Source organism: Chanodichthys erythropterus, chromosome 3 (genome assembly GCF_024489055.1).
Source record: "Chanodichthys erythropterus isolate Z2021 chromosome 3, ASM2448905v1, whole genome shotgun sequence".
Lineage (NCBI taxonomy): Eukaryota > Metazoa > Chordata > Actinopteri > Cypriniformes > Xenocyprididae > Chanodichthys > Chanodichthys erythropterus.
Window position 1 is genome coordinate 29477772 of NC_090223.1, and position 26272 is coordinate 29504043.

The 26272-nt window shown below is 37.5% G+C and overlaps 1 protein-coding gene across 5 annotated transcripts in view; it reads left to right on the forward strand.

The window, feature by feature from the left end:
* The window catches only part of itga2b (integrin, alpha 2b), a 41810-nt gene that overhangs the window by 5430 nt on the left and 10108 nt on the right, over positions 1–26272 (forward strand). For 2 of the 5 annotated variants that reach the window (XM_067381666.1, XM_067381670.1), the window contains 20 exons: positions 32–243; positions 2728–2913; positions 3816–3861; positions 4789–4896; positions 5199–5254; positions 7238–7389; positions 7590–7694; positions 7780–7847; positions 7934–8081; positions 9265–9357; positions 9462–9541; positions 9715–9795; positions 10775–10880; positions 10970–11122; positions 11496–11609; positions 12195–12311; positions 12424–12525; positions 16838–16960; positions 17079–17158; positions 19352–19645. In XM_067381666.1, the coding sequence (XP_067237767.1) occupies positions 32–243; positions 2728–2913; positions 3816–3861; positions 4789–4896; positions 5199–5254; positions 7238–7389; positions 7590–7694; positions 7780–7847; positions 7934–8081; positions 9265–9357; positions 9462–9541; positions 9715–9795; positions 10775–10880; positions 10970–11122; positions 11496–11609; positions 12195–12311; positions 12424–12525; positions 16838–16960; positions 17079–17158; positions 19352–19493 (2272 nt within the window). In that variant the 3' untranslated portion in view covers positions 19494–19645. The other 3 variants (XM_067381668.1, XM_067381669.1, XM_067381667.1) reach the window with 2 other exon arrangements.

The following is a 26272-nucleotide window of genomic DNA, read 5'->3' on the forward strand; positions in this document are numbered from 1 at the left end:
AGATGAATTATATCCCCTCTGTGGTCATCAGGTGGGACGACATTCTGATAGGAGCGCCACTTTTTTTGGAGCAGCTGTCCACTCAGAAATTTCGAGAAGTGGGACAAGTATATGTTTACCTGCAGAGAAAGGGCTTCTCCTTTTCCTCCAAGCCCAACCAGATGCTGACAGGGACATATGCCTATGGGCGTTTTGGCAGCGCTATAGCCCCTTTGGGAGACATCGACCATGATGGGTTTAATGGTGAGGACTACTCTGACATCACAAAGTAGTATTTACTGTGAAAATAACATGCTGTGTAATGTTTTTATTGATAATTCTGAGCAAAAATCATCTGAGTATAAGTGCAAAATGAACAGCCACATGGTTTAATGAAGACATAGTACGAATCAGAAGGAAAATCTGGCAGTTGCCCCAGGCATTGATCTTCACAGATGGTAATGTGTTAAATTAGGCACTGTGGTTGCTGTTATACAATTCATCACCCTCAGAATCTTTTTTTTCCTAGTTACAATCAGCTGAATCTTGTCACTTAATAACAGCAGGAGCTCAAGCCATCTCATTTTTCTCTGTTATGAAAGCAGCATCTGAAAGTGATTTGACCTAAATGGGTCAGGTGTTCTTCAGCTGTGACAGTATAAATCAGAATCATGCTGAGTTACAGTGCTTATCTCTGCATCGCCATGAGATTACACTGTAGAAAATCCTGTTATAATGACAATGTTTCAGGTATCATGGGAAGGAGAATGAAGCATATGAATTTAGATAAAATATAATCAGAAGTGATGCATTACAGAGGGGCTTCTGGTAACTTCCTTTTAAGTTTTATCATTTTTACTTGATCTATACCATTCAAACATTTGGGGTTGGTTGGATTTTTTTGAATGTTTTTCAAAAAGAAGTTTCTTATGCTCACCTTGGCTGCATTTATGTGCCAGAAAAAAACTGTGATGTTATGAAATATTATTATTACAACAAAATAAGTGTTTTATATTTTAATTATTTTGAAATGTAATTTTTTCCTGTGATGGCAAAGCTGAATTTTTAGCGTAATTTCTCCAGTCTTCATTGTCACATGATTCTTCATTAATCTGATATTCTGATTTTCTGCTCAAGAAACAGTTCTTATTATAAATGATTGAGATGCTTAATATTTTTTGTGGAAACCGTGATTGTCAGGTGTTGGTGGCTGTAAAGAGCGCACAACGTAGGAGAATAAACAAAGTATTTATTTCACAATCTAATAATGAACATGCAGGAGAAGCATGTAAAAACACAACCACCTAAACATAAATGACACAGAACCCTAAACAAAGGAAACTGAGGATTTAAATACAAGGGAGAGGTAATGAACTGAACAGAAACATGTGCTTAAAGGAGGGGGGGGGGGGTATCACACACAGTTTCTGCCAATCTCATGTAAATCTTGAGTACCTATAGAGTAGTAGTGAATCCTTCATATCTCCAAAAAGTCTTTAGTTTTATCATATTTATAAAAGATACATACGCTGTACCGAGTCTTTCTGAAAAGAGCCGAGCGCCTGGAGGCGTGCCGTGTGAGCGGATATAGAGTGACGAGCTGTCACGAGCATGTGCAGTTTTTGTGTAGCGATCGCCTGCAAGCTATCAATGCCATTGCATTATCCCTGGATAACTTTTGAATCACTATAATGAATATAGCGTATAGTGAATGAAGAATAATGAATTTATGAATTCACTACGTTCGTGTTGTTTACTTTATATGCACTTAGGCGCCTGTTGCCAACAAAACAGACATTTGAAGCAGTTTTACTCACCACCTGCGGTTCAGACTCATGACGGGGATCATTATCGCTTTGACCACTCCATCTTTCAGTTTCAAACGATCTGTAAATCCAGCGTCGAACTGGGCCTTGTTTATTAAACCATCATAAGCGCTGATCATGAGGGCTTGAGCAGCCACGGAAAAACGCAAGATATTCTCTATTCATTTTAACCAATAAAAAAGTGATTGCAAATATGGTTATTTCAATAACAAATATCGAGAGTGCATCAATGTAATGCATGAGAGCACAAAACTCTCAGCTCCACTTAACGCTGGGTTCTTTGGAAAGCAAGGTTATCTTTCCCTCACAACCAAAAACACACTTCTTTGGTGACATTGTTGATTTCTTGAAGTCCTGTGACCAGTGCAGTGCTGCCGACGCTTTCCGTAAAGCCGAACGCGCGTTGATGGGCGTGCTCTTTCGCTCTGGTCGAGAAGGCAGGAGAAGTGCCCTTACGAGGAATTTTCGACCCCGTTGACGTCACACAGGCCCATACTCGGAAAAAAGACCACAAAGTTTATGAGGATTTGGAAGAGTATTTTTGGCACAGAAACTTTGGCCAGGTTTAGCATGATAATCCAACTCTTTAGCAGTGTAAATAAGTCAGAATACATGAAATAGCATTACACCCCCCTTAAATTAATTAGGAGCTATGGAAACTAATAAGCACAGGCAAAATAGGCAAACTAGAACAGGGATAACAGAACACAATGTCTGTAAAACAGAACTGTAACAGTGATATATTTTTTTCCAGGCTTCTTTGATGAATAAGGTCAAAAGAACAACAATATAAAGAACATTGTAACAATAATACATCTTTAAAGTCACTTTTAATGTGTCTTTGCTGAATAAAGTTTAAAATTTCTTTAAAAAAAAAAATCTTACTGACCCCAAAGGTGATTTAATATTCCTTTATTCTCAGATGTAGCTGTGGGGGCACCTGGCTCTGGTGAAGGGGGTCAAGTGTTTATTTACCTGGGTCAGAGTGATGGTTTGACGACCCAGTACGTTCAAGTCATTGAAAGCCCGTTTCACACCCTCAAAGATCCTCCAATGTTTGGCTTCAGCATGAGAGGAGGGACAGATATTGATGATAATGGCTATCCAGGTGGGTGATACTTGAAGATATTTGAAAAGAATTCATGCATTATTTCTTCTCTGGAACATAAAAAGAGGCACAATAAACAATACAATGAGATGCATAATGAAAGCCGTCATAAAAGCATGTAAACATTTTCATTGTATGGATCTCATTTTGTGTTCAATGGAAGAATTGAGGTGGTACAGGTTTGGAACAACAAGAGAGTGACAGATTTCATTTCACTTAATTTAATACATTTACTTTTATTTTGTTACATTTTTTTTTTAAATAATGCCTCCAACCATTGTGCTAGCTCAGAACCCCGAGATCACTGTGCAGCTCCCATTATCCTCCATTAAAATCTGACCAGCAAACCTCAGCTGGGTCACTGCATCAAAATACCATAACCTTCACAACAACCCCTTATAGCCATCTACGAGTTATGCTTGAATGACAATAACCTCAAATAACCGGATGGTAGAGCCAACAAAAGCTTGAGAGATTGTCCTCAAAGTTTGAATGTCTGTTGTGAACAATCTCCACTAACAGCCCTTTCCCACAATCCCTTGGGGGGAGTAAAGAGCTGTCTGGAAGTCACCATGAGACAGGAATGCTTTAGTGAGTGCCGCAGCTTTCTTAGCACAGATATAAATGGGAAAGGGCTCTGACACTGGGGTCCAGTGTGGACAAGGCAATGCTTTTTGACACACAGCACCTCAAGCTCTTAAGAGGGACTCTTGACACTCTTTTCCTGTGGTCTTAGGTCACTTATCACAGACAAAGTAGTCCCCATACTTCTTTTCCTTCAGTTTTTCCTTCTTTTCCAGTCTTGTACCTCAATCACTGTTGTTTACTCATTTTGTGGTGTTTGCTGATAGAGAGATTTCTAAATTTCAATGCATATAATATGCTTTGTTTTTCCCCTTTAGATCTCATCATTGGTGCTTGGGGTGCGAGCAAAGTGGCAACCTACAGGTGCTTTTTTTATTTAAAATCATCTGAATTACTGCAAACACCCCTACATTTTTCATTGTAATCAAATGGCCATTTACACTTCACCCTTTTCAGTATATTAGTCTAAACCAGAGGTTCTCAACTGGTTTTGCTTCAGGACCCGTAATTTACATTTGACATTAAATGGTGAACCAATACAAAATTACTGTATCATATGGACTAAACTAAAAACCTTTGATCTGTTAATCCTATATATATATATATATATATATATATATATATATATATATATATATATATATATATATATATATATATATATATATATATATATATATATATATATATATATATATACACACTTTTATGTTTTATTTGTAGTGTGTTGAAAACACAGAAGTTAGGAATTACATAAATTATATTGTCATATGTAAATGCATATTGTAAATGCATATTGTCAATTTAAAACTGTAAATGCATATTGTCATATTTGAGAAAAAAGTCAAGTAGTTTGCATCACTGGATGTTACTGTTGGTCTTTTAACATTTCTATTGCAAAACATATTAAATGTTTTGCTATTTACATCTTGTCTCACTCTCTTTCAATGTTAAACTGACACTTTGTGCTGAAATTCACGCTCTGCTGCTGTGAACAGTAAACCCCTCATACTTTGATTTGATTGGTCATCTCAATCATTTTGACATTGACTGAACTGCCACTGTTAGACCGCTGAGGCAGACCAGACTAAAAATGTAACTTTTAAACCTTTTTGTCATGCTAACAACATACAGAGCGATATGTAATGAAGAATTTGGATGCAATTTGGCCATTTCTAATTACTAGGGGGTACATTTCTAATTTCTGCTGGTCGTGACCCACCAGTTGAGAACCACTGATCTGAACTATGATTCTGTGTGTTGGATCAATAATGTGTTTGACTCTATCAGAGCACAAGCTGTAGTGAGGACACAGGCTCGACTCTCATTCTTCCCTGAACTTTTGAACCCAGAAGACAAATTCTGCCAACTCCAACAGAGCAGCACCTTCATTACTTGGTAATGCTTCTGAACTTAGTACAAGAGACAGCTTTACTGTATCATCATGATTCAAGAGGCTGGCATTCAAAATGCTTGATTAGTCAGCTATAAAAAGCTTCTCAAGGATTAGAGGAGTTTTTATCAGGAATTGTACATTGAGCTATTGAAACACCCACATCTTTTTTAAGAGTTATGCATGGTCACAATGCATCAAGGACTTAACATTGATCAGCAATGTAATCCATATTTTCTGCATGCTTTGAATACTAATACACATGGTTATGGTACTTCTAAAGAATATTTATCATCTTTTTCCACAGCTTTGTAATAATGGCATGCATTAGTGTATCTGGACACAGAATTCCTGAGGAGATTGGTATGTAATCCATATGAAATAATTTAGTTAGAAATAGACTGTGGTAATAAATATCCCTTATTCATCAAGCTTTTCATTAAGGATGCAACTGCACAACTTATTTTTATGCTCCAAGGAGCAGAATGCAAGTGTTCCGAAGCAAGTAGCACTGCTTTTAACTTAAAAGCGCAGCACTAATATTAGGGGGGGGGGGGGGCTATCATGTTGTAATGGTCAAAGATGTCTAGCTAGCACGTTTAAATAAACCTAAAATTAAAAATGCATTGGGATGCAAGAATGTGTCCTGGATCAGTAGTCAAGTCACCTTTATTTATATAGCGCTTTTTACAATGCAGATTGTATCAAAGCAGCTTTACATTGATAACTGGTACATAATTTTTGCTGCACAGCAGCTCTTCAAGAACAGTGTTAATGCAGGCAGATCAAAGCACTGTTGAATAAATGTCAAGAATACTGTTGAATATCAAATGTCAAGTCAAATGTCAAGTAGCCCAGTTTACTTAAGGCTTGTTCACACCAACAACGATAACTACAACGATAACTATAACACTGATTGTATTAGCATTCACACCAGCTAACAATTTTGTTATGTATTACAACCATGCACTGCATTTCTGTTGTCTGCTGCTTTAAATGCTAAAGCTCGTTAAAGCCAGATGGATTTTGATTGGCTGTCAATGTCTTGCCATTCATCAGCAGGAAAAAAAATAATTGTGTTGAAAGTGATTCCAATGATATCGTTTCTCAGTAGTTGTGGTTTGAACTGTGCTATTCATTTACATTTAAAACTATTTTTAAAACTATATCTTTACGGTTATTGTTATCATATATGGAAGCTTGTTTCTGCCACTAAATAAAAAAATAATTGCGACTTTTTATCTCACAATTCTGACTTTTTTTTCTTACAATTGCGACTTTGCATCTCACAATTCCGACTTTTCTCAGAATTGTGAGATATAAACTCACAATTATGAGTTATAAAGTCAGAATTATGTTATAAAGTCAGAATTTAGATTTATAATCAGAATTGCGTGATATAGTCAGAATTGTGAGTTATAAAGTCTGAATTGCGTGATATAAAGTGAGAATTGCGAGTTATAAAATCAGAATTGTGATATAAAGTCAAAATTGAGTTATAAAGTCAGAATTGGAGATATAAACTTGCATATAGTCGCAATTCTGACTTTTTCTCGCAATTGTGATTTATCACGAGATTTTGATTTTATAACTCACAATTCTGACTTTTTTCTAAGAATTGCGAGATATAAACTCACAATAGCAAGTTAGAAAGTCAAAATTTCTAGATATAAACTCACAGTTGCGTCTTATAAAGTCAGAATTGCATGATATAAACTCACATTTCTGACTTTTTTCTCAGAATCAAGTTTATATCTTGCAATTCTAACTTTATAACATGCAATTCCAAGTTTTTATCACACACACAAAAAAGTCTTTTTTCTCAGAAACTCGCAATTGCATCTTATAAAGTCAAAATTTTCTCAAACTGGCAACTCTGAGAAAAGACGCAAGTCTTTTTTCCCTCACAATTGGACATTATAACACGCAGTTCATATCTCACAATTCTGACTTTATATCACGCAATTCTGACTTTATATTAGGCAATTCTCACTTTATATTATGCAATTCTGACTTTATATCACGCAATTCTGACTCTATTACTTGCAATTGTGATTTTATATCTCACAATTCTGAGAAAAACATCAGAATTGTGAGATATAAACTCGCAATTGCAAGGAAAAAAGTCAAAATTGTGAGATAAAAAGTCACAATTACCTTTTTATTTTTTATTTCATAGCGGAAACAAGCTTCCATAATCATCCTTGGTGTGTACTAGCCTTTATTAGATTTTGAATCCGGCTTATTGTAAATATAAATGGTCTTAAAAGAAAATATTTAGGGTGCATTAAAGGTGTTATCAAAGATTTGCAGGTTTTTCAACTGTTTGTAAAAAATTCCCTCTAGTGCTCAACACTGAGCTTCAGCTGGACAGGATGAAGCAGAGCATGGCCAGACGAACCCTCCTACTGGAATCCAACCAGCCATACACTTACTTCCAACTCACAGTGGAAAGAAACTCTGGAGATGTCTGTAGGAACTTCACGGCCTACCTATTGGTGTGTTTCATCCTCTTCAGTTATTTTCAAAATGTTGATACGCTTGAAATGTGACCTGTGGGTAAGAAGCACGAGTCCTGTGACCTTTATGATGCAAAAAACACTGAATATTCTAAGTGTTTTTTTCATGTAAAAGGCAAGATGTTAATGTTGCAGTGTTTTCCATGAGTAATCATTCATCTCAATCCTTTCTTTTTAAGCCTGAGTTTAAGGACAAATTAAGTCCAATCTTCTTCTCGGTGAACTACAGCCTGGCTGACTCCCAAGATGCAGTGCTGCATGGACAAAGTGTCGCTTTTGGACAGGTGAAGGCTGGAACATATCGTTTTTGTTGTTACAGTGGCACACATTCAATTACATGAACCTGGTGAAATTTTTTGTTGTGTCTAGACACGGATAATACTAAACTGTGGTCCTGATAACATCTGTATTCCAGACCTGAAGCTGAAAGCAGTAGCGTAAGTTGCTTTGTTAGCTACACTATGAGTTATAGATATGAAACAGTTAGAGACATTTATCTCAAGCAAACATTTATCTAAAACAGGTCAACAGAACCAATCCTGATCGGCGATGAGAATCCAGCGCTGCTGATTATCGAGGCTGAAAATCAGGGAGAGGGAGCTTACGAGACTGAGCTATATATCAGCCCGCCAGCACACACACACTATCAGGGTGTTGCGAGCAACCGGCAGGTGAGGGTTTAGTAATTTTTCTTTTTGTTGTTGACAAAATCACAAGCTACAGAACATTTAAAAGGATAGTTCACCCAAAAAATGAAATCATTTACTCAACCTCAAACCTGTATGAATTTCTTTCTTCTGTTGAATACAAAAGAAGATATTTTGTAGAATGCTGTTAACTAAACAGTTAAAGGGCCCCATTGACTGATATAGTATGGAAAAAAAATTACTATGGAAGTCAATGGGGCCCATGGTAAATGTGACCACAGGTCATTCATTTTGTACAGTCTGTTTAGTGAGATTTTTTTGTACAGGAAGAAAGCCAGACCTCAGAGTCTTCAAATATTTTTCGCTATTTTCCTTCTTTTCCTGTAGAAACCAATCCCAGAGATTGCCATGGCATTATAAATAATAATAATAATAGGAAGAAGAAGAAGAAGAAGAAATATGCCTCTTAACAGTAAAAAAAAAACAAAAAAAAACAAAACAAAAAACAAATTGTGTTGGGTGCTTTACTATCATTTTTAGCTAGAATTAACCAAGGTATGGACTAGGCTATCAAGGCAGTGATGTTTCATAGTTTCATTTATATACCTTTATATTATATTATTATTAATATTGTGAATTAGCTTAAATTTTTATATTTTCAGTTTTCATTTAAATTTTAGTTAGTTTTTTGTAATTTAATGTGTTTAATTTAATTAGTTTTTGTTTTCATTTCTATTTAGCTTTATTTTATTTCAGTTGTATGTTTTGTAATGTTGTTTCTTCAATGTAAACTTATTTATTTCAGTTAGTTTGCAACATTATTAATTTTGCAACATTATTATTTCAAGTGTTTTTAAGTTCAAGGTTTTCACTTGAACATTTATATTTTCTTTTGTTTCATCTTTATTTCAAAAACAAAACCCATTTTTAATTGTTTTAGCTAACAATAACAACACTGGTACAAGGTTTGCCTGAACTCAGATGGTACAGTTGTTGATTTATAGTCTTCATGAAAACTAGATCTCCAAACAGATCATATTTTTATGAAATGATCTTCCACTGGCCAGACAGCTAGATCAAGCTTAACAAATGATATCTGACTGTCCCCTTTCTGTCAGCACGCTTATTTTATGTTCATGTTAGTAGTAGCATTATTGCCATGTTGTGTCACATAAGGTGTAAAATGTGTTGTGCATGTGTTGTGCAGGACTTCAGTCACTTGGTTTGTGGTCAGAAGAAGGAGAACGGCTCAGTCATTGTGGTTTGTGATCTAGGAAACCCCATGGAGGGTGGACATCAGGTCAGGGTGACATAATCAACATAATAACCCACCTCAGATGATTTGACCAGTCATGATGAGCCTGTTGTAGAACATTTTGCTCTCGGCTGTTTTCTCTCATTCAGCTGAAAGCAGGTCTTTACTTCAGCATGGGTGGTCTGGAACAAGTGGAGAACCACATCACATTCCAAATGCAAATACGAAGGTGTGAACATCCATACACACACACACACACCATCTGTGCTGTTAGCAAAACAAAACAGAAAGAAAAAAAATTGTCTGCTCCATAAACGCATTCTGGTAGGCTACATTTTGCCCACGATGACAATGATTCATTATCTTCTGTTTTTTCTTCTTGATCTGTCTTATTGTTTTCAGTAAGAACAGTCAGAACCCAGACAGTAACCTGGTCCAATTGCAGGTTAATGTTAATGCTGCAGCTTCCCTGGAGATGCGTGGGTTAGTGCTATCGTCATTTTTCATATTTTTCATCACTTTGTTTCCCCTTGTTACAAAAGAGCATGAAACAGAAGTGAAATAACGATTTGTATGCTGAAAAGTAGAATACAAGTCCACAAACAAGCAATGATCAAAAGATAGTAGACTTCAACATATTATATAATTATATGCTGTGTGTGTATAGTAGGTCACCGTGATTTTGCCAAGTAAGACATGTTCCTGGATCAACATATTTTGTTGATCCTGGAACAACATTCTTGTCTGAAAATTGTCTTAACTCTATTTCTACCCCTAAACCTAATCCTACCCATAACTTATCCATAAAATCAGAGGGGAAAGAAATGTGAATAACACTGATGTAGAAGCACCTAACCCTGGTTGTATGCCTAAACTTGACATAAATGGTAAACTTGTCCCTCAAATCTGATTGGTTGATTGGAATGTTGTTCCAGGATCATCAAAGATGTTAATCCAGGAACATGACTTACTTTGTGAAATCACATTCACCGTGTATAGATATATAAAAGTATTTGTTTCTTATATTATATATATATATATATATATATATATATATATATATATATATATATATATATATATATATATATATATATATATATATATATATATATATATATATATTATATATATATTAGAAACAAATACTTTTATTCAGCAATGAAGCATTAAATTGATCAAAAGTGACAGTAAAGTAATTTATGTTCTAAACACATATCATTATCTCACTTTATGTTATAATTTATGTTATAAATGCAGCCGTGGTGAGCATAAGAGACTTTTAAAAACATTAAAAAATCTTACCATCCCCAAACTTTTGAACAGTAGCTTATATTTAAAATTAAATGTATGAACATTTTTCACTATAGTTGCTAAATTTTCTTTTTGAATATTCTTTCTCACTCTTTTGAATGTTAAACTGATTTGGTTTATGTTTGATTGACCATTTCTTGAATTACAGAGTCTCTTCTCCTGTTGACTGTGTCCTGCCTATTGCTAAATGGGAGCCAAGGGATTATCCAGAAGACTTGAATGAAGTAGGCCCACTCGTAGAGCATGTATATGAGGTAATATGCTCAGTCTAGGATTATTGTTAACACCTTCACTTCAGTGGTTTTACAATACTTGTGCATAAGTTTCTACTTTTCTGTCTCAGCTAAGGAACATGGGTCCCAGTCCGGTCAATGCAAAGCTTACACTGGAGTTTCCTGTTTCACAAAACGAGTCCTATCTGCTGTATGTGTTTGCTAATGCCTCCCAAGAGCTCATCTCCTGTCAAACAGACTACTCTAACATCGACCCACGTGGGGTGAGAGTGCCCCCTACTGACGATGATTTTGAAACTAAACCCTCTGAATAAGTCATTTGTCTGCAAATATAATCATAACACACTTTATTATACTATTAAAAAAGAACAGCAATATCTGTAACAATGTCTCTTACCCTAAAAACAATGTACTGTGGTGGTACTATGGTACAGCGTTACCATGTACATTATAATAACAGATAATACTGAATGATTACCATAATAATCATGTACACTGGCATCTACATGTCACTCCAAGGTACTGTGGCATAACTATGATACCATACACAAATAATAATGGTACATTTTTGTAAGTGTAAAAGTGTAATACCATATATTAAATGGCAATAACCATTAACTTACCTATTTATCACAGCTGGTGAAGCTGGAGTCCTCCAACGTCACCATAGACCAAGTTCATCATTTCAACAAACGTGACCTGTCGCAAAAAACAGAATATGAGCAACAGTGGCAACATACTGTCCATGTGGTACAGAACCTTCTATCATATATACAGTATATACACTTCCATTCAAAAGTTTGGGAGAATGTTTTTGAAAGACATCTTTTATGGTCATTAAGGCTGTATTTATATGATCTAATATACAGTAAAAACATAAATATTGTGATAAAATATTACAATTTAAAATAACTCTTTGCTATTGCAATATATTATAAACATTTTCCAGTCTTCAGTGTTACATGATCCTTTAGAAATCATTCTAATATGCTGATTTGGTGCTCAAGAAACATGTCTTTTTATAATCAATGTTGAAAACAGTGGTGCTGCTTAATATTTTGTGTACTTTGTTTAGGATTATTTGATGAGTAGAACGTTCAAAACAACAGCATTTATTTGAAATTGATTCTTTGTAACAATGTTGTTAGTGCCACTTTTGTTTAATTTAATGCATGCTTCCAAAAAAAAAAAAAAACAGAACGCAAACTTTTGAATGGTAGTGTTTGTTTTATTTTATTTTATTTTCAATGGCTTCATCTTTCAGGCCTCATAAAATTATATTTTAAAATTGTAATGAATTTATTGATAAATATTGTTATATCTCTCACTGTGCAGAACTGCTCTAGTGGTGACCAGTGTCTTCTGTTTGAGTGTGAGGCTGTGGGACTGCAGAGAGATGAGAGGGCCATTGTAAGAGTGATGAGCAGGCTGTGGGTACAAACCTTCTTAAAGGTGGGCTAAACCTTTAAAGATCAAACCCTAAATATAAATATTAGAAGTTGTATTATTAATTACTAATATTCATAGCCCTTTCTCTCTGTTTGTATCTCCATTCTCTGCTCAGAGACCATATGTAAATTACGTTCTTCACTCCACGGCTCACTTTGAGGTGAAAGATGTGCCCTCAAAAATCCAGCCAGTTGTCCTACCCAGAGGAAAAGCACAGGTGAGACTTCAGTTCTTTGGGTAGTATCGCGTAATATATGCAAAATTATGTCTCACCCTCATGTCATTCCACTTTCATACTTTCATTCATCTTCGGAACCCAAAAGATGAAGATCTTTTGAGAGCTTTGTATCTGAGAATCTGAGAGCTTTTTTCCCTCCATAGACAGCTACGCAACAAAAAGTTCACAAAGAGATCGTAAAGCTAATCCATTAAAATTGAGCGGTTTAGTCCAGATTTTCTGAAGGGACACGTTTAAGCTTCCGCAAGAACCAATGAGGTTCATTCTCTTGTGTTACGTAGCGTGTTTGAGCTTCCGCAAGAACCAATGAGGTTCATTCTCGTGTGTTACGCAGCACGTTTGAGCTTCCTCAAGAACCAATGAGGTTCATTCTCGTGTGTTACGTAGCGTGTTTGAGCTTCCACAAGAACCAATGAGGTTCATACTTGTGTGTTACGTAGCGTGTTTGAGCTTCCACAAGAACCAATGAGGTTCATTCTCGTGTGTTACGTAGCGTGTTTGAGTTTCCGCAAGAACCAATGAGGTTCATTCTCGTGTGTTACGTAGCGTGTTTGAGTTTCCGCAAGAACCAATGAGGTTCATTCTTGTGTGTTACGTAGCGTGTTTGAGTTTCCGCAAGAACCAATGAGGTTCATTCTCGTGTGTTACGTAGCGTGTTTGAGTTTCCGCAAGAACCAATGAGGTTCATTCTTGTGTGTTACGTAGCGTGTTTGAGTTTCCGCAAGAACCAATGAGGTTCATTCTCTTGTGTTACGTAGCGTGTTTGAGCTTCTGCAAGAACCAATGAGGTTCATTCTCGTGTGTTACGTAGCGTGTTTGAGTTTCCGCAAGAACCAATGAGTTTCATTCTCTTGTGTTACGTAGCGTGTTTGAGCTTCTGCAAGAACCAATGAGGTTCATTCTCGTGTGTTACGCAGCATGTTTGAGCTTCTGCAAGAACCAATGAGGTTCATTCTCGTGTGTTACGCAGCATGTTTGAGCTTCTGCAAGAACCAATGAGGTTCATTCTCGTGTATTACGTAGCGTGTTTGAGCTTCCGCAAGAACCAATGAGGTTCATTCTCTTGTGTTACGTAGCGTGTTTGAGCTTCTGCAAGAACCAATGAGGTTCATTCTCGTGTATTACGTAGCGTGTTTGAGCTTCCGCAAGAACCAATGAGGTTCATTCTCGTGTGTTACGCAGCATGTTTGAGCTTCTGCAAGAACCAATGAGGTTCATTCTTGTGTGTTACGCAGCACGTTTGAGCTTCCGCGTGTTACACAGCACGTTCGAGCTTCCTGCATGTTACGCAGCACGTTTGAGCTTCCACAAGAACCACTGAAGTTCATTTGCATGTTACGCAGCACGTTTGAGCTTCCGCAAGAACCAATGACGTTCATTCTCATGTGTTACACAGCATGTTTGACCTTCCGTGTGTTACGCAGCACGTTTTAACTTCCGCAAGAACCAATGACGTTTATTCTCATATGTTACGCAGCACATTTGAGCTTCCACAAGAACCAATGAGGTTCATTCTAGTGTGTTACGCAACACGTTTGATCTTCCGCAAGAACCACTGAAGTTCATTTGCATGTTACGCAGCACGTTTGAGCTTCCGCGTGTTACGCAGTTTGAGCTTCCACAAGAACCAATGAGGTTCATTCTCGTGTGTTACGCAGCACGTTTGAGCTTCCGCAAGAACCAATGATGTTCATTCTAGTGTTACAGCACGTTTGAGCTTCCGCGTGTTACGCAGCATGTTTGCGCTTCCGTGTGTTACGCAGTTTGAGCTTCCACAAGAACCAATGAGGTTCATTCTAGTGTTACACAGTGCGTTTGAGCTTCCGCAAGAACCAGTGAGGTTCATACTCGCATGTTACGCAGCACATTTGAGCTTCCGCAAGAACCAATGAGGTTCATTCTCGTGTGTTACGCAGCACGTTATAGCTTCCGCATGTTACGCAGCACGCTTGAGCTTCTGCCAGAACCAATGAAGTTCATTCTTGTGTGTTACACAGCACGTTTGATCTTCCACAAGAACCAATGAGGTTCATTCTCATGTGTTACGCAGCACATTTGAGCTTCCACAAGAACCAATGAGGTTCATTGTAGTGTGTTACGCAACACGTTTGATCTTCCGCAAGAACCAATGAGGTTCATTCTCGCATGTTACGCAGCACATTTGAGCTTCCACAAGAACCAATGAGGTTCATCGTAGTGTGTTACGCAACACGTTTGATCTTCCGCAAGAACCAATGAGGTTCATTCTCGCATGTTACGCAGCACATTTGAGCTTCCACAAGAACCAATGAGGTTCATTTTCGTGTGTTATGCAGCATGTTTGAGCTTCCGCATGTTACGCAGCACGTTTGATCTTCCGCAAGAACCAATGACGTTCATTCTCATGTGTTACACAGCATGTTTGAGCTTCCATGTGTTACGCAGCACGTTTTAACTTCCGCAAGAACCAATGACGTTCATTCTCATGTGTTACCCAGCATGTTTGAGCTTCCGCATGTTACGCAGCACGTTTGAGCTTCTGCAAAAACCAATGAGGTTCATTTTCGTGTGTTACGCAGCATGTTTGCGCTTCCGTGTGGTACGCAGTTTGAGCTTCCACAAGAACCAATGAGGTTCATTCTAGTGTGTTACGCAGCACGTTTGAGCTTCAGCAAGAACCAATGAGGTTCATTCTAGTGTTACACAGCGCATTTGAGCTTCCGCAAGAACCAGTGAGGTTCATTCTCGCATGTTACGCAGCACGTTAGAGCTTCCGCGTGTTACGCAGCACGCTTGATCTTCCGCAAGAACCAATGACATTCATTCTCATGTGTTACACAGCATGTTTGAGCTTCCGCATGTTAGGCAGCATGTTTGATCTTCCGCAAGAACCACTGACGTTCATTCTCATGTGTTACACAGCATGTTTGAGCTTCCGTGTGTTACGCAGCACGTTTTAACTTCCGCAAGAACCAATGACGTTCATTCTCATGTGTTACGCAGCACGTTTGAGCTTCCACAAGAACCAATGAGGTTCATTCTAGTGTGTTACGCAGCACGTTTGATCTTCCCCAAGAACCAATGAGGTTCATTCTAGTGTTACACAGCGCGTTTGAGCTTCCGCAAGAACCAGTGAGGTTCATTCTCGCATGTTACGCAGCACATTTGAGCTTCCGCAAGAACCAATGAGGTTCATTTTCGTGTGTTACGCAGCACGTTTGAGCTTCCGCATGTTTGAGCTTCCGCATGTTACGCAGCACATTTGAGCTTCTGCAAAAACCAATGAGGTTCATTCTAGTGTGTTACGCAGCACGTTTGAGCTTCCACAAGAACCAATGAGGTTCATTCTAGTGTGTTACGCAGCACGTTTGATCTTCCGCAAGAACCAATGAGGTTCATTCTAGTGTTACACAGCGCGTTTGAGCTTCCGCAAGAACCAGTGAGGTTCATTCTCGCATGTTACGCAGCACATTTGAGCTTCCGCAAGAACCAATGAGGTTAATTTTCGTGTGTTACGCAGCACATTTGAGCTTCTGCAAAAAACAATGAATTTCATTCTCGTGTGTTACGCAGCACGCTTGAGCTTCTGCCAGAACCAATGAAGTTCATTCTTGTGTGTTACACAGCACGTTTGAGCTTCCGCGTGTTAGGCAGCATGTTTGATCTTCCGCAAGAACCAGTGAGGCTCATTCTCGTGTGTTACACAGCATGTTTGAGCTTCCGTGTGTTACGCAGCACGTTTTAACTTCCGCAAGAACCTATGACATTCATTCTCATGTGTTACGCAGCATGTTTGAGCTTCCACGTGTTACGCAGCACGTTTTAACTTCCGCAAGAACCAATGACATTCATTTTCGTGTGTTACGCAGCACGTTTGAGCTTCCACGTGTTACGCAGCATGTTTGAGCCTCTGCAAGAACCAATGAGGTTTGTTTTCGCACATCAATCTGGTTTGATAGAGCTTCTGTTCATGTTGTCTGATCAATGTTTATAAATGAATAAATGCCTAAATTCAATCTGTTTATCATATAAATTTATCGTGTCTCTATAGAAAATTTGGACTAAACCACTCAATTCATATGGATTAGTCATTTTACCATCTCTTATGAATTTAAGTATCAAAATGGTAGCTGCATAGCTGTCAATGAAGAGTACAGAACTAACTCTGATTTTATTAAAATATCTTCATTTGTGTTCCGAAGATGAACAAAAGTCTTACAGGTTTAGAATGACATGTGGGTGAGTAAATCATAAAGGATTTTTTACTTTTGGGTGAACTAACCGTTTAAATCTCCTCATAAAATCTATTTAGACACACACAAATATAATATGGAGACGGCCAGATGGACAAGAGGAGGTTCCTGTATGGTGGATAGTAGTGTCAGTCATCGCTGGGCTCCTTCTACTGGCTGCCCTGTGCACCATCTTCTGGAAGGTACTTCTACATCTTGAACAGCAGAGGGTGCTTTGTCTCATTTAACAAAGCAAATAAACATGTCATCATGCTTGCCGCATAAATCTCCATCCATGTTAACATACTACATTGTTTTAAGGTGGGATTTTTCAAGCGTAACCGTCCTCCATGTGACGATGATGGTGATGACACGCAGCAACTGAGTGGTGACCAGAACGAGTAAAGACTGCAGATCTTGAGATTTATGATGCTTTAAAGCTTTTTAAACTTTGTTTGTTATATTATATTATATACTTTATGCAATTTTTTAAAATATTTATCATGGTGGTTTATATGGAGTTGCAAGCATTAGGTAACCAGCCCAGCATGCAGTAGATGTCATATAGCTTAGGCAGAAATAGAAGTAGATTAAAAAAAAAAATAGGATTGTCTCCAACCCATGGCCTTTGTAAACGTTCTTAGCATTTCAGGAAGTTGATAGTCCATTTTGATTATAGAGATTACTGAGCTGTACAACTGGCTATGAACATTATACCTTTGTCATAAAACCAATCTAACCAATGCTTGTTGACTTTCATCAAACATTGTAACTTAAGTCATTTAAGTTCTGGTGTCTTTTGTTGTTGTTGTTTTAATTTTCAGTCATTAAAGGGCCAGTGTGTAAAATATGGGATGATCTATTGACAGAAATGCAATATAATATACATAACTATGTTTTCAGTGGTGCAAAAAGACCTTACATAATGAACCATTATGTATTTATTACCTTAGAATGAGCCATTTCTATATACACCGCGGGTCCCCCATGTCAAGTCGCCATTATGCACTGACATGTTTCTACAGTAGCCCTCAACGGACAAACACTCTACAAATCGCATTTCGTCATTATGTTCATTATGTTCGTTAGAGGCACTTTGCATCGTCACTGCGTTGAATACGTACAAAGAAGTAGTAATATTTGTAGTCGTCGTCTGGTATCTAAGAAGCAGAGACCGTTCTTTGTTAGAAGTAAGAGGAAACCTCATTGCTTCACTGGCTAATGTACTGCTGTCTCAGATGACGACATCTTTGTTGTGTCGGCCAGACAGCCACCGTAGCTTCTCCGAAAGGGAGGGGTGTGAGGGGTGTGCAACCTCACTGCTAGATTGCACCTTTAAAGGTGCCCTAGATTCAAAATTTGAATTTACCTTGGCATAGTTGAATAACAAGAGTTCAGTACACGGAAAAGACATACATTGAGTTTCAAACTCCATTGCTTTCTCTTTCTTATGTAAATCTCATTTGTTTAAAAGACTTCCGGAAAACACGCGGATCTCAACATAACACCGACTGTTACCTCAATATTTGCATATGCCAGCCCATGTTCCCAACATTATGAAAGGCATTAGACAAGGGCAGCCAGTAACATCTGGATCTGCACAGGTGAATCAACAGACTAGGTAAGCAAGAACAACAGCGAAAATTTCAGATGGAGCAATAATAACTGACATGATCCATGATAGCTTGTTATTTTTAGTGATATTTGTAAATTGTCTTTCTAAACGTTTCGTTAACATGTTGCTAATGTACTGTTAAATGTGGTTAAAGTTACCATCGTTTCTTACTGTATTCACGGAGACAAGAGAGTCATCGCTATTTTCATTTTTAAACACTTTCAGTCTGTATAATTCATAAACACAACTTCATTCTTTATAAATCTCTCCAACAGTGTAGGATTAGCCGTTAGCCACGGAGCACAGCCTCAAACTCATAGAGAATCAAATATAAACATCAAAATAAATACTTTACTCACATAATTCGAAGCATGCATGACAAACATCTTGTAAAGATCCATTTGAGGGTTATATTAGCTGTTTGAACTTTGTAAATGTGCTGTAATATAATCGAGAACTCGTGTGGCAGGGAGCACGCGAAATAAAGGGGCGGCGCGCTGAAAAAATCAGTGCATAGTTAATGATGCCCCAAATTAGGCAGTTAAAAAAAATAATTTAAAAAAATCTATGGGGTATTTTGAGCTGAAACTTCACAGACACATTCAGGGGACACCTTAGACTTATATTACATCTTGTGAAAAAGCATTCTTGGGCACCTTTAAAATGTCTTGTCTGCACTGAAGTGTGGAACAATGCTTTGGGTTTGAGTAACAAATTTGACATCTGTTTTGGGGTGCACACTTTCAGGGTGTGAGTACATTTATATGTCCAGTAAGGCGAAATATTGTGAAGAGAGTAGGAGTAATACGAATAAAAACCACATAACCTAAAATTGTTGTCATTAAAACTGTGGTGTGTGGCTCTTAAAAGTGCACTCAGTAGTTTAGCTGAAGCCGTATATCATTTATATGTGTACAACTTTATAAATTACCAAAGAAAGAAAAAATCCACGGTTGTCAACTGATTAAAATTTCAAAAGGTGTACGAGTCTCGGGCGACGGAGGGCGCACGGGAGCACTGCACTCAAGGATCTCCCCCTCCCATTCTGGACAACAGGACTGAAAGAAGCGGAGCAGCCGTGCTCGGGAAGGGAGTGGGCACCCGTGGCAACCGCACTTTAGAGCAGTCAGTCTTCTGCCATCCCGCAAAGAAACATGGATGAACTGTTACTTAAGGAGTATCTGACGATGCCGCTATAAGAATGCGTCCACCGCACACCTCCCGTTCCTTTTTTCTTTTTCTTTTCCTCTGTAGTGCTTGGAGGACGCTGGCGAAATCACTGTCGACCCCAGGACCAGTTGGTGAGTTTGATTTGATATTGTAGCATCCGTCTTTGAACGTGATATTTGTGTGGAGCGGCTCCGACGTGTAGAAAAGATCATCGATTCGCTGCTTTATTATGTAACTGACGCATTTGTGCTCACAACACTTTATCACGCGCCGTTGTTTTTGCGCATATTTACTTTAGAGCCTTATGGGAGTTACAGTTTGGAAACAAAGGATTTCAAACTGTTCGGCCCCTCAAATGACCCCTCCATGTATCTCTAAAGGGAGGAAGTTTGTTAAACAGGCCCTGGGCTTCAGAAACAGTTTTATGTGGCATTCGTATCTTTATGTAAAAAGTGGAAAGTATCTAGTAACGTTAGTATCGTTTCAAATTTTCAAGCCCACCCACAATTCCATGAAAAAGAAAGTTCACTGAGCGGTAACATTGTTACCTATCGGTCACTCTAAACTCTCTTATTCATTTAAATGAATCTTTATGTATTTACTTTAATAGTAGCCTAAATATAGGGGAGACCGGGGCTGGTTGTCACACTTTTTATTTCAGTAAATATTTATCAGGGGTTTGTTTTTGATTGTATACGTTTCTTTAAGTACAAATATTAAAGTATTTTAGAATAAAAGAAACTATTTAACAGCTCCTCCAAGGAAAAAGTTCATTGAACACATGTTGGTCTTTGTGACAACTTGCCCCAGAGGAAACTGTCACAGCACATTGTGGACTTGTCAGTAGAATTTAAAGAGTATTATTATTTTTATGAAACAGAAATAGAAATATCAAAACACTGTTTTGGCCAACAAATATACATGTATACTCGTATTTGAATCAAATTTGTTTGTCATTAATGTTAGTTTAAATGGTGACACTTTAATATAAGGTTCATTAGTTAACATGAAGTAATAATGAACTGCACTTCTACAGCATTTATTAATCAACATTTACTAATACATTATTAAAATCTTGTTAACATTAGTTAATGAACTGTGAACTAACATGAACAAACAATGAACAACTGTTTTTTCATTAACGTTAACGAAGATTAGTAAATACAGTAACAAATGTATTGTTCATGGTTAGTTCATGTTAACTAATGTTTAACTAATGAACCTTATTTGTAAAGTGTTACTATTTAAATAAATGATTTTTAGCTTAAAAGTAACATTTTCAGGAATTGTGTTCGAGACAGTTCTACTTGAATTTACTTGCCCCTGTTTTAGTTTTGTCTGATCTGATGGCAGTTTGTCACTCACCACAGGACCAAGCGGATCTTTAGGAGCTGTTTGTGCGAACTCTTTTGTGAGCCTCCTTTTTTCCTCAGCAACTTCCAATGAATATTAATGTGGGCTTGGAGTGTCTTTTCTCTGATGTGCACTGAGGAGCTCACAAACTCAGCCACAGATATTTCAGCCTGTTAGTTCTCCTTTATCTCTGAGCCATTTAAATACAGAATATTTAAAGAAAGACTATATACTGCACTTTAAACTTTGACTGTCAGCATTTGTTTAGTTTTTTTGTGGTTTGTAATCTTAAAAGTCATTAGAGGTTTTTAAGCTGACATCATGAATTAATTTTCCTGCTAGCCTGTGGACTCCTGCCTTTACTGGGGCCCTTTGAAGAGAGACCCGAAGGTGAAGCCACATAATAAAACCATGTGTGAGTTCCCTGTTCTAGAGCTCAGATGACGTTTTAAAAAGGCTTGGATCCTTTTTATCCATGTTTTATTGCAATGCAGTCTACTGGAAAGGGCTCCGCTGACTAAGCTCTCCTTGTTGTGCTGATGGGAAACAAATTTAAATCAGATTCAGTCAAAAACGTGATGTTTTCTCAAAATTTTTGATGTATGAACAAGTAAAATTAGATGGAAAAAAAAGAAACAAATAGATCAAGCAATCACGGCACAAACACCAGAGTGCATTATCATATCCTCCTACTAAGATTTTTTTTATGCACATATTAAGCATGTCATACATATTAATGAGTTGTTTTTGAAAATTAATTTGTTCAGGAAACAGTAAGGATTCATGTAACCCAGTGAGCGATAATGTTATTCAGAACATGATTTTTGTCTATCTGTCTGTCTGTCTATCTGTATGTCTTATCTATCTATCTATCTATCTATCTATCTATCTATCTATCTATCTATCTATCTATCTATCTATCTATCTATCTATCTATCTATCTATCTGTCTGTCTGTCTGTCTGTCTGTCTGTCTATCTGTATGTCTTATCTATCTATCTATCTGTATGTCTTATCTGTCTGTCTGTCTGCCTGTCTGCCTGCCTGTCTGCCTGCCTGTCTGTCTGTCTGTCTGTCTGTCTGTCTGTCTGTCTGTCTATCTATCTCTCTGTCTGTCTATCTATCTATCTATCTATCTATCTATCTGTCTGTCTGTCTGTCTGTCTGCCTGTCTATCTGTCTAACTGTATATCTGTCTGTCTGTTTGTCTGTCTGTATGTCTTATCTCTCTATCTATCTATCTATCTATCTATCTATCTATCTATCTATCTATCTATCTATCTATCTATCTATCTGTTTGTCTGTCTGTCTGTCTGTCTGCCTGTCTACCTATCTGTCTGTCTGTCTGTCTGTCTATCTATCTATCTATCTGTCTGTCTGTCTGTCTGTCTAACTGTTTGTCTGTCTATCTATCTATCTATCTATCTATCTATCTATCTATCTGTCTGTCTGTCTGTCTGTCTTTCTATGCTTTTTTTTTTAACTTTCAAATTTTTTTCAGGCGTCATTTCTACATTAAAGTTTGTCTTACATAAACTTAGCCTAGGCTTCAAAAACTGAAAATGTACTTTATTATTTAGAAAATGTATGATCATTTATTACTGTTAGATTGGGAAGACACCAAAAAATTAACACAGCAAGATTTTCTCACATAATTATGTACAATCTACATCCTTCTTAATTCCTCTGAAGTCTATACTTTTTTTAAAGTGTGATATTGTGAAGTTGAAATGAATCTGATTGTTTCTTCCCAGCATCAAAAAAGAGCGAGTGTGGTCAACTCAGCCTCTAAACACAATAGCAGGATGGCAGGGCAGCTTCCTGTCACTTCTCTAGTTTCATCATGACATACAGGAAATTCGACACTGATTTTCTATACGTTTTTGTGGACATATAGGACTTTTTTGTGATCATATATGCTTGTCATGATCTTGCATCTCTTTAAAGGGGACCTATTATGCAAAATTCACTTTTGCATGGTGTTTGGCTATAAATGTGTGTTGGCAGTGTGTACACAACCACCATATAATGATAAATATACAACCACTCCGTTTTTTTTAAATCCCCATAAATCATAAGCAGTGTCTCAGAACAAGCCGTTTCCAGATCCCTGGCAGTGTGACGTCACATTAGCCACAGGCCCCGCCCACGAAAGTTGACAGACACTGCCATTTTAACATAGAACTGACATGAGCGAGTTCATAGCGAGTTTACACATTCCCCCGTTGCTGCACTGATGAGAGCGAATGTCAATATAAAGGGACAATACAAAACAGAGGTTGTGCTAAAAAGTTGTCACTCAAGGATAGATGAGTAAACTGTTCATGATCCAGCTTATAGTTTCCAGAGTTATAGTGGATACGGCAGTAATGAAGGTGAGAGCACTTTATTACAGTTCATCGGAGTTGATTTACAGATAGGGCTGGACAATAATTCAATATCAATATATATCACGATATAATTTTTTTCGATAACGGTGATTTTTAAACACATTTCCGGTATTTCGATATATACATTACAGCATCACTGACTTGAGGCACAGCCGTTAGAAAGAGCAGAACGCGATTGGCTATTTGCGTGATGACGTACACCACAGAGACATGCAGCCACCAGCCAGTGCTCAAAAGTTGTACGCTAAGATCAAACGCAAACGCGGCAAGTTTTAGAAAATGAGTACACCTGATGCAAATGCGACGGAACAAGCTTCCACAACTTGATGAAAATATGTGTGCATAACTACACCGTGCTGGTTAATGTTTGGTGCAGGAGAATGTGTGAAATAAAAACTTTAAACACGGATACTTTATTCTGTATGAGCTATGTGTCACGTGGCTAGTGTTATTAAACTCATCGCGGAGCTCCGCGCTGAAACCGAGCATATGCGCGCTCCGCCTGTATCATTAAACAATCATATTTTTCATGTGTTCGTATTCAAACTCCAGTTCTGACCGCATCGCGAGCAAAATACAAACAGCACGTGCTGTGCTGAGGGAAACAGCCTACGGCTTGCGTATTTGAACGCAGCTAGAGCAGGCAGAGGTGAATGAACAGCACTTTTGTGACATTTGAATTCTCTGCTGTAATGCGATCTCACGCGAACATATTTTCCATTTGTGCTGATAGATTACAGCAAAACAATCCACTTCCGAGAGAAGTGATGCTTCCTCATGCATAATACTGCAATTATAATCTTATGCATACTACAGCAAAGTGATTGGATTAAATGAGCTTTATGTCATGAATATATATGTCGAGATTCGCTCGAAACGGTCTACGTTAGCATGTTCGACCATGCCCATACTTGGGCCGAAAGTACACGATTACGTCAGATTTTGTGTTGTTGCTCCGACTCAGCTTTTCAAACAGGAAGACAGAAATCGCTATGAAAAATGCAAAAATAACTATTTTTCACTTATGAATAACATTGAGTACCTTTAGTGTTTTCAATGATTTGCAGCATATCATATCAACATATCTGTTTACATCTCAAAAAAAGTGTTTTGGGGTTTTATGACCCTTTAAGAATAATAAAATCAGCCTACATTATAGTTTAATGTTAAAGATATTAATATTGCTAAAGTGAGTGAGTCTTATGTTTATTTTTATGTTTGTATGAAGGCTAAATACAAATAAAAGCTGAATATAAATTTATTTGTACTGTTTTTTATTTCTAAAATATTATACAGTTTTATAGGAAGAGATTTCATAGATTTGGCAAATTCATTTTTCAGACGTTTGTAGGTACAGACATCCGTTGTGGCCGTTCTTGGCAGTTTTTCTGAGGCTATTATGTAGTTCATATCGATATCGGAATTATATTGTATTGACCGAAATTAAGAATTATATTGTGATATAAATTTTGTCCATATCGTCCAGCCCTATTTACAGATATAAAGTATACCAGTTTATTAAGCACCACCCGAAAAGGCATAAGGTCTTTATATATTTGTTTACTGTTAGTTGTAATGAGTGTTTCTGTGTACTTCGCTATGTATGTTGATGATAATGCAAGGAAGTGAAGTACAATAAACCTCATAAAACTCATCGGTAAAGTCGAACGGGTTCGGTACAACAGGCTTTGAGCTAAAACTTCACATACACACTCTGGACACATCAGAGACTTATATTATATCTTATAAAATGGGGGCATAATAGCGCAGTGCAGATTTGCTATTATGAGCTAAAAGGTTGAGTTTTGGTTGTGTGAATCACATTGAGGCATCAGATGTTACTGACACGCTGTAAAGCATCTACCAGAGCGTGAAATATTGTTATCCTGATGGGTTTTTGCAGTGGCACGGCATGCACATCACTGTCCTAATCAAGCTGACACCTAGAGCCGCCACCTCTGATTCAGGACAAAGGCCTGGCAAGGGAAGGCCAGCCAAGACACTAATGCAAACTGACTGCTGGAGATTTTAGTGCATCCTTCTTTGCCTTTAGGCAGGTGTTGACCCTGCCCATTTTGCACAGTTTGAAAAACAGTTGTACTGTTCCTCTTATAATAGTCTTGGGCTCATATTCAAGTCAGAATTGGGGTGTTTTCATAAACGTTACATAAAATTTGTTTTGCTCTACCCTTTTATCTTGTGATCATGATTTTGTTGGATACTGTCCAGTCGCCACATAATAAGTCATTGCATTTTCAACTTCCAATAGATTTCATGAGATTCTTCTTAAGGTGGTTTTACATCCTCCACTCATGTAAAGACCAGTGTTACCATGACAGAACTTGTTTGAGTGCTGCCCCGGCTTGCCACTCTATGCTTTTATTTGGGACACAATCGCTGCATTGTGCCTCTTTTATTTGATGTCATTGAAACTTGTATGACTTTATGAAGCTCCAGTGAAATCAAATCAGTCATGATTTCAAATACAGATCAGTTTATAATAGAGTGCAGCCAGGTTCCAGAAGTATACATCCCATTCATTTTCTCTTCAGGGGAATTGATTTTTAATGATAAGACAGAGCTACTGTGAGCAATAATGTTGCTAATCAATGGTATGTTTTATTGAAGCCATCCAGCCAGTCAGCACCAGCATTTTTGTTCATTTTCACAAAACTTCCATGGCTCCCAGAATATTTTGTTGTATGATAATATTTGAACATGCAATATATCAAAAGAAAGAACAGAGTCTCTGCTTTTAAGCAAACAAACTAAACATTTTATGCATTTTTTTTTATCAACACATTTGAATGTGGCTAAGTTACATTTACAAAAAGCTACATTTTTAACAAAAAGCTGAAAAAATCATGTTTTTGTCAAAGACTACATGAAGTAGGTTGATTCCATCAACACTTCCAAAGCTTGCGCAGTCCTTGTACCTCTTCATGGGTCAACATTTTGTCCAGTAACATTAGGCAGTTTTGATTTAAA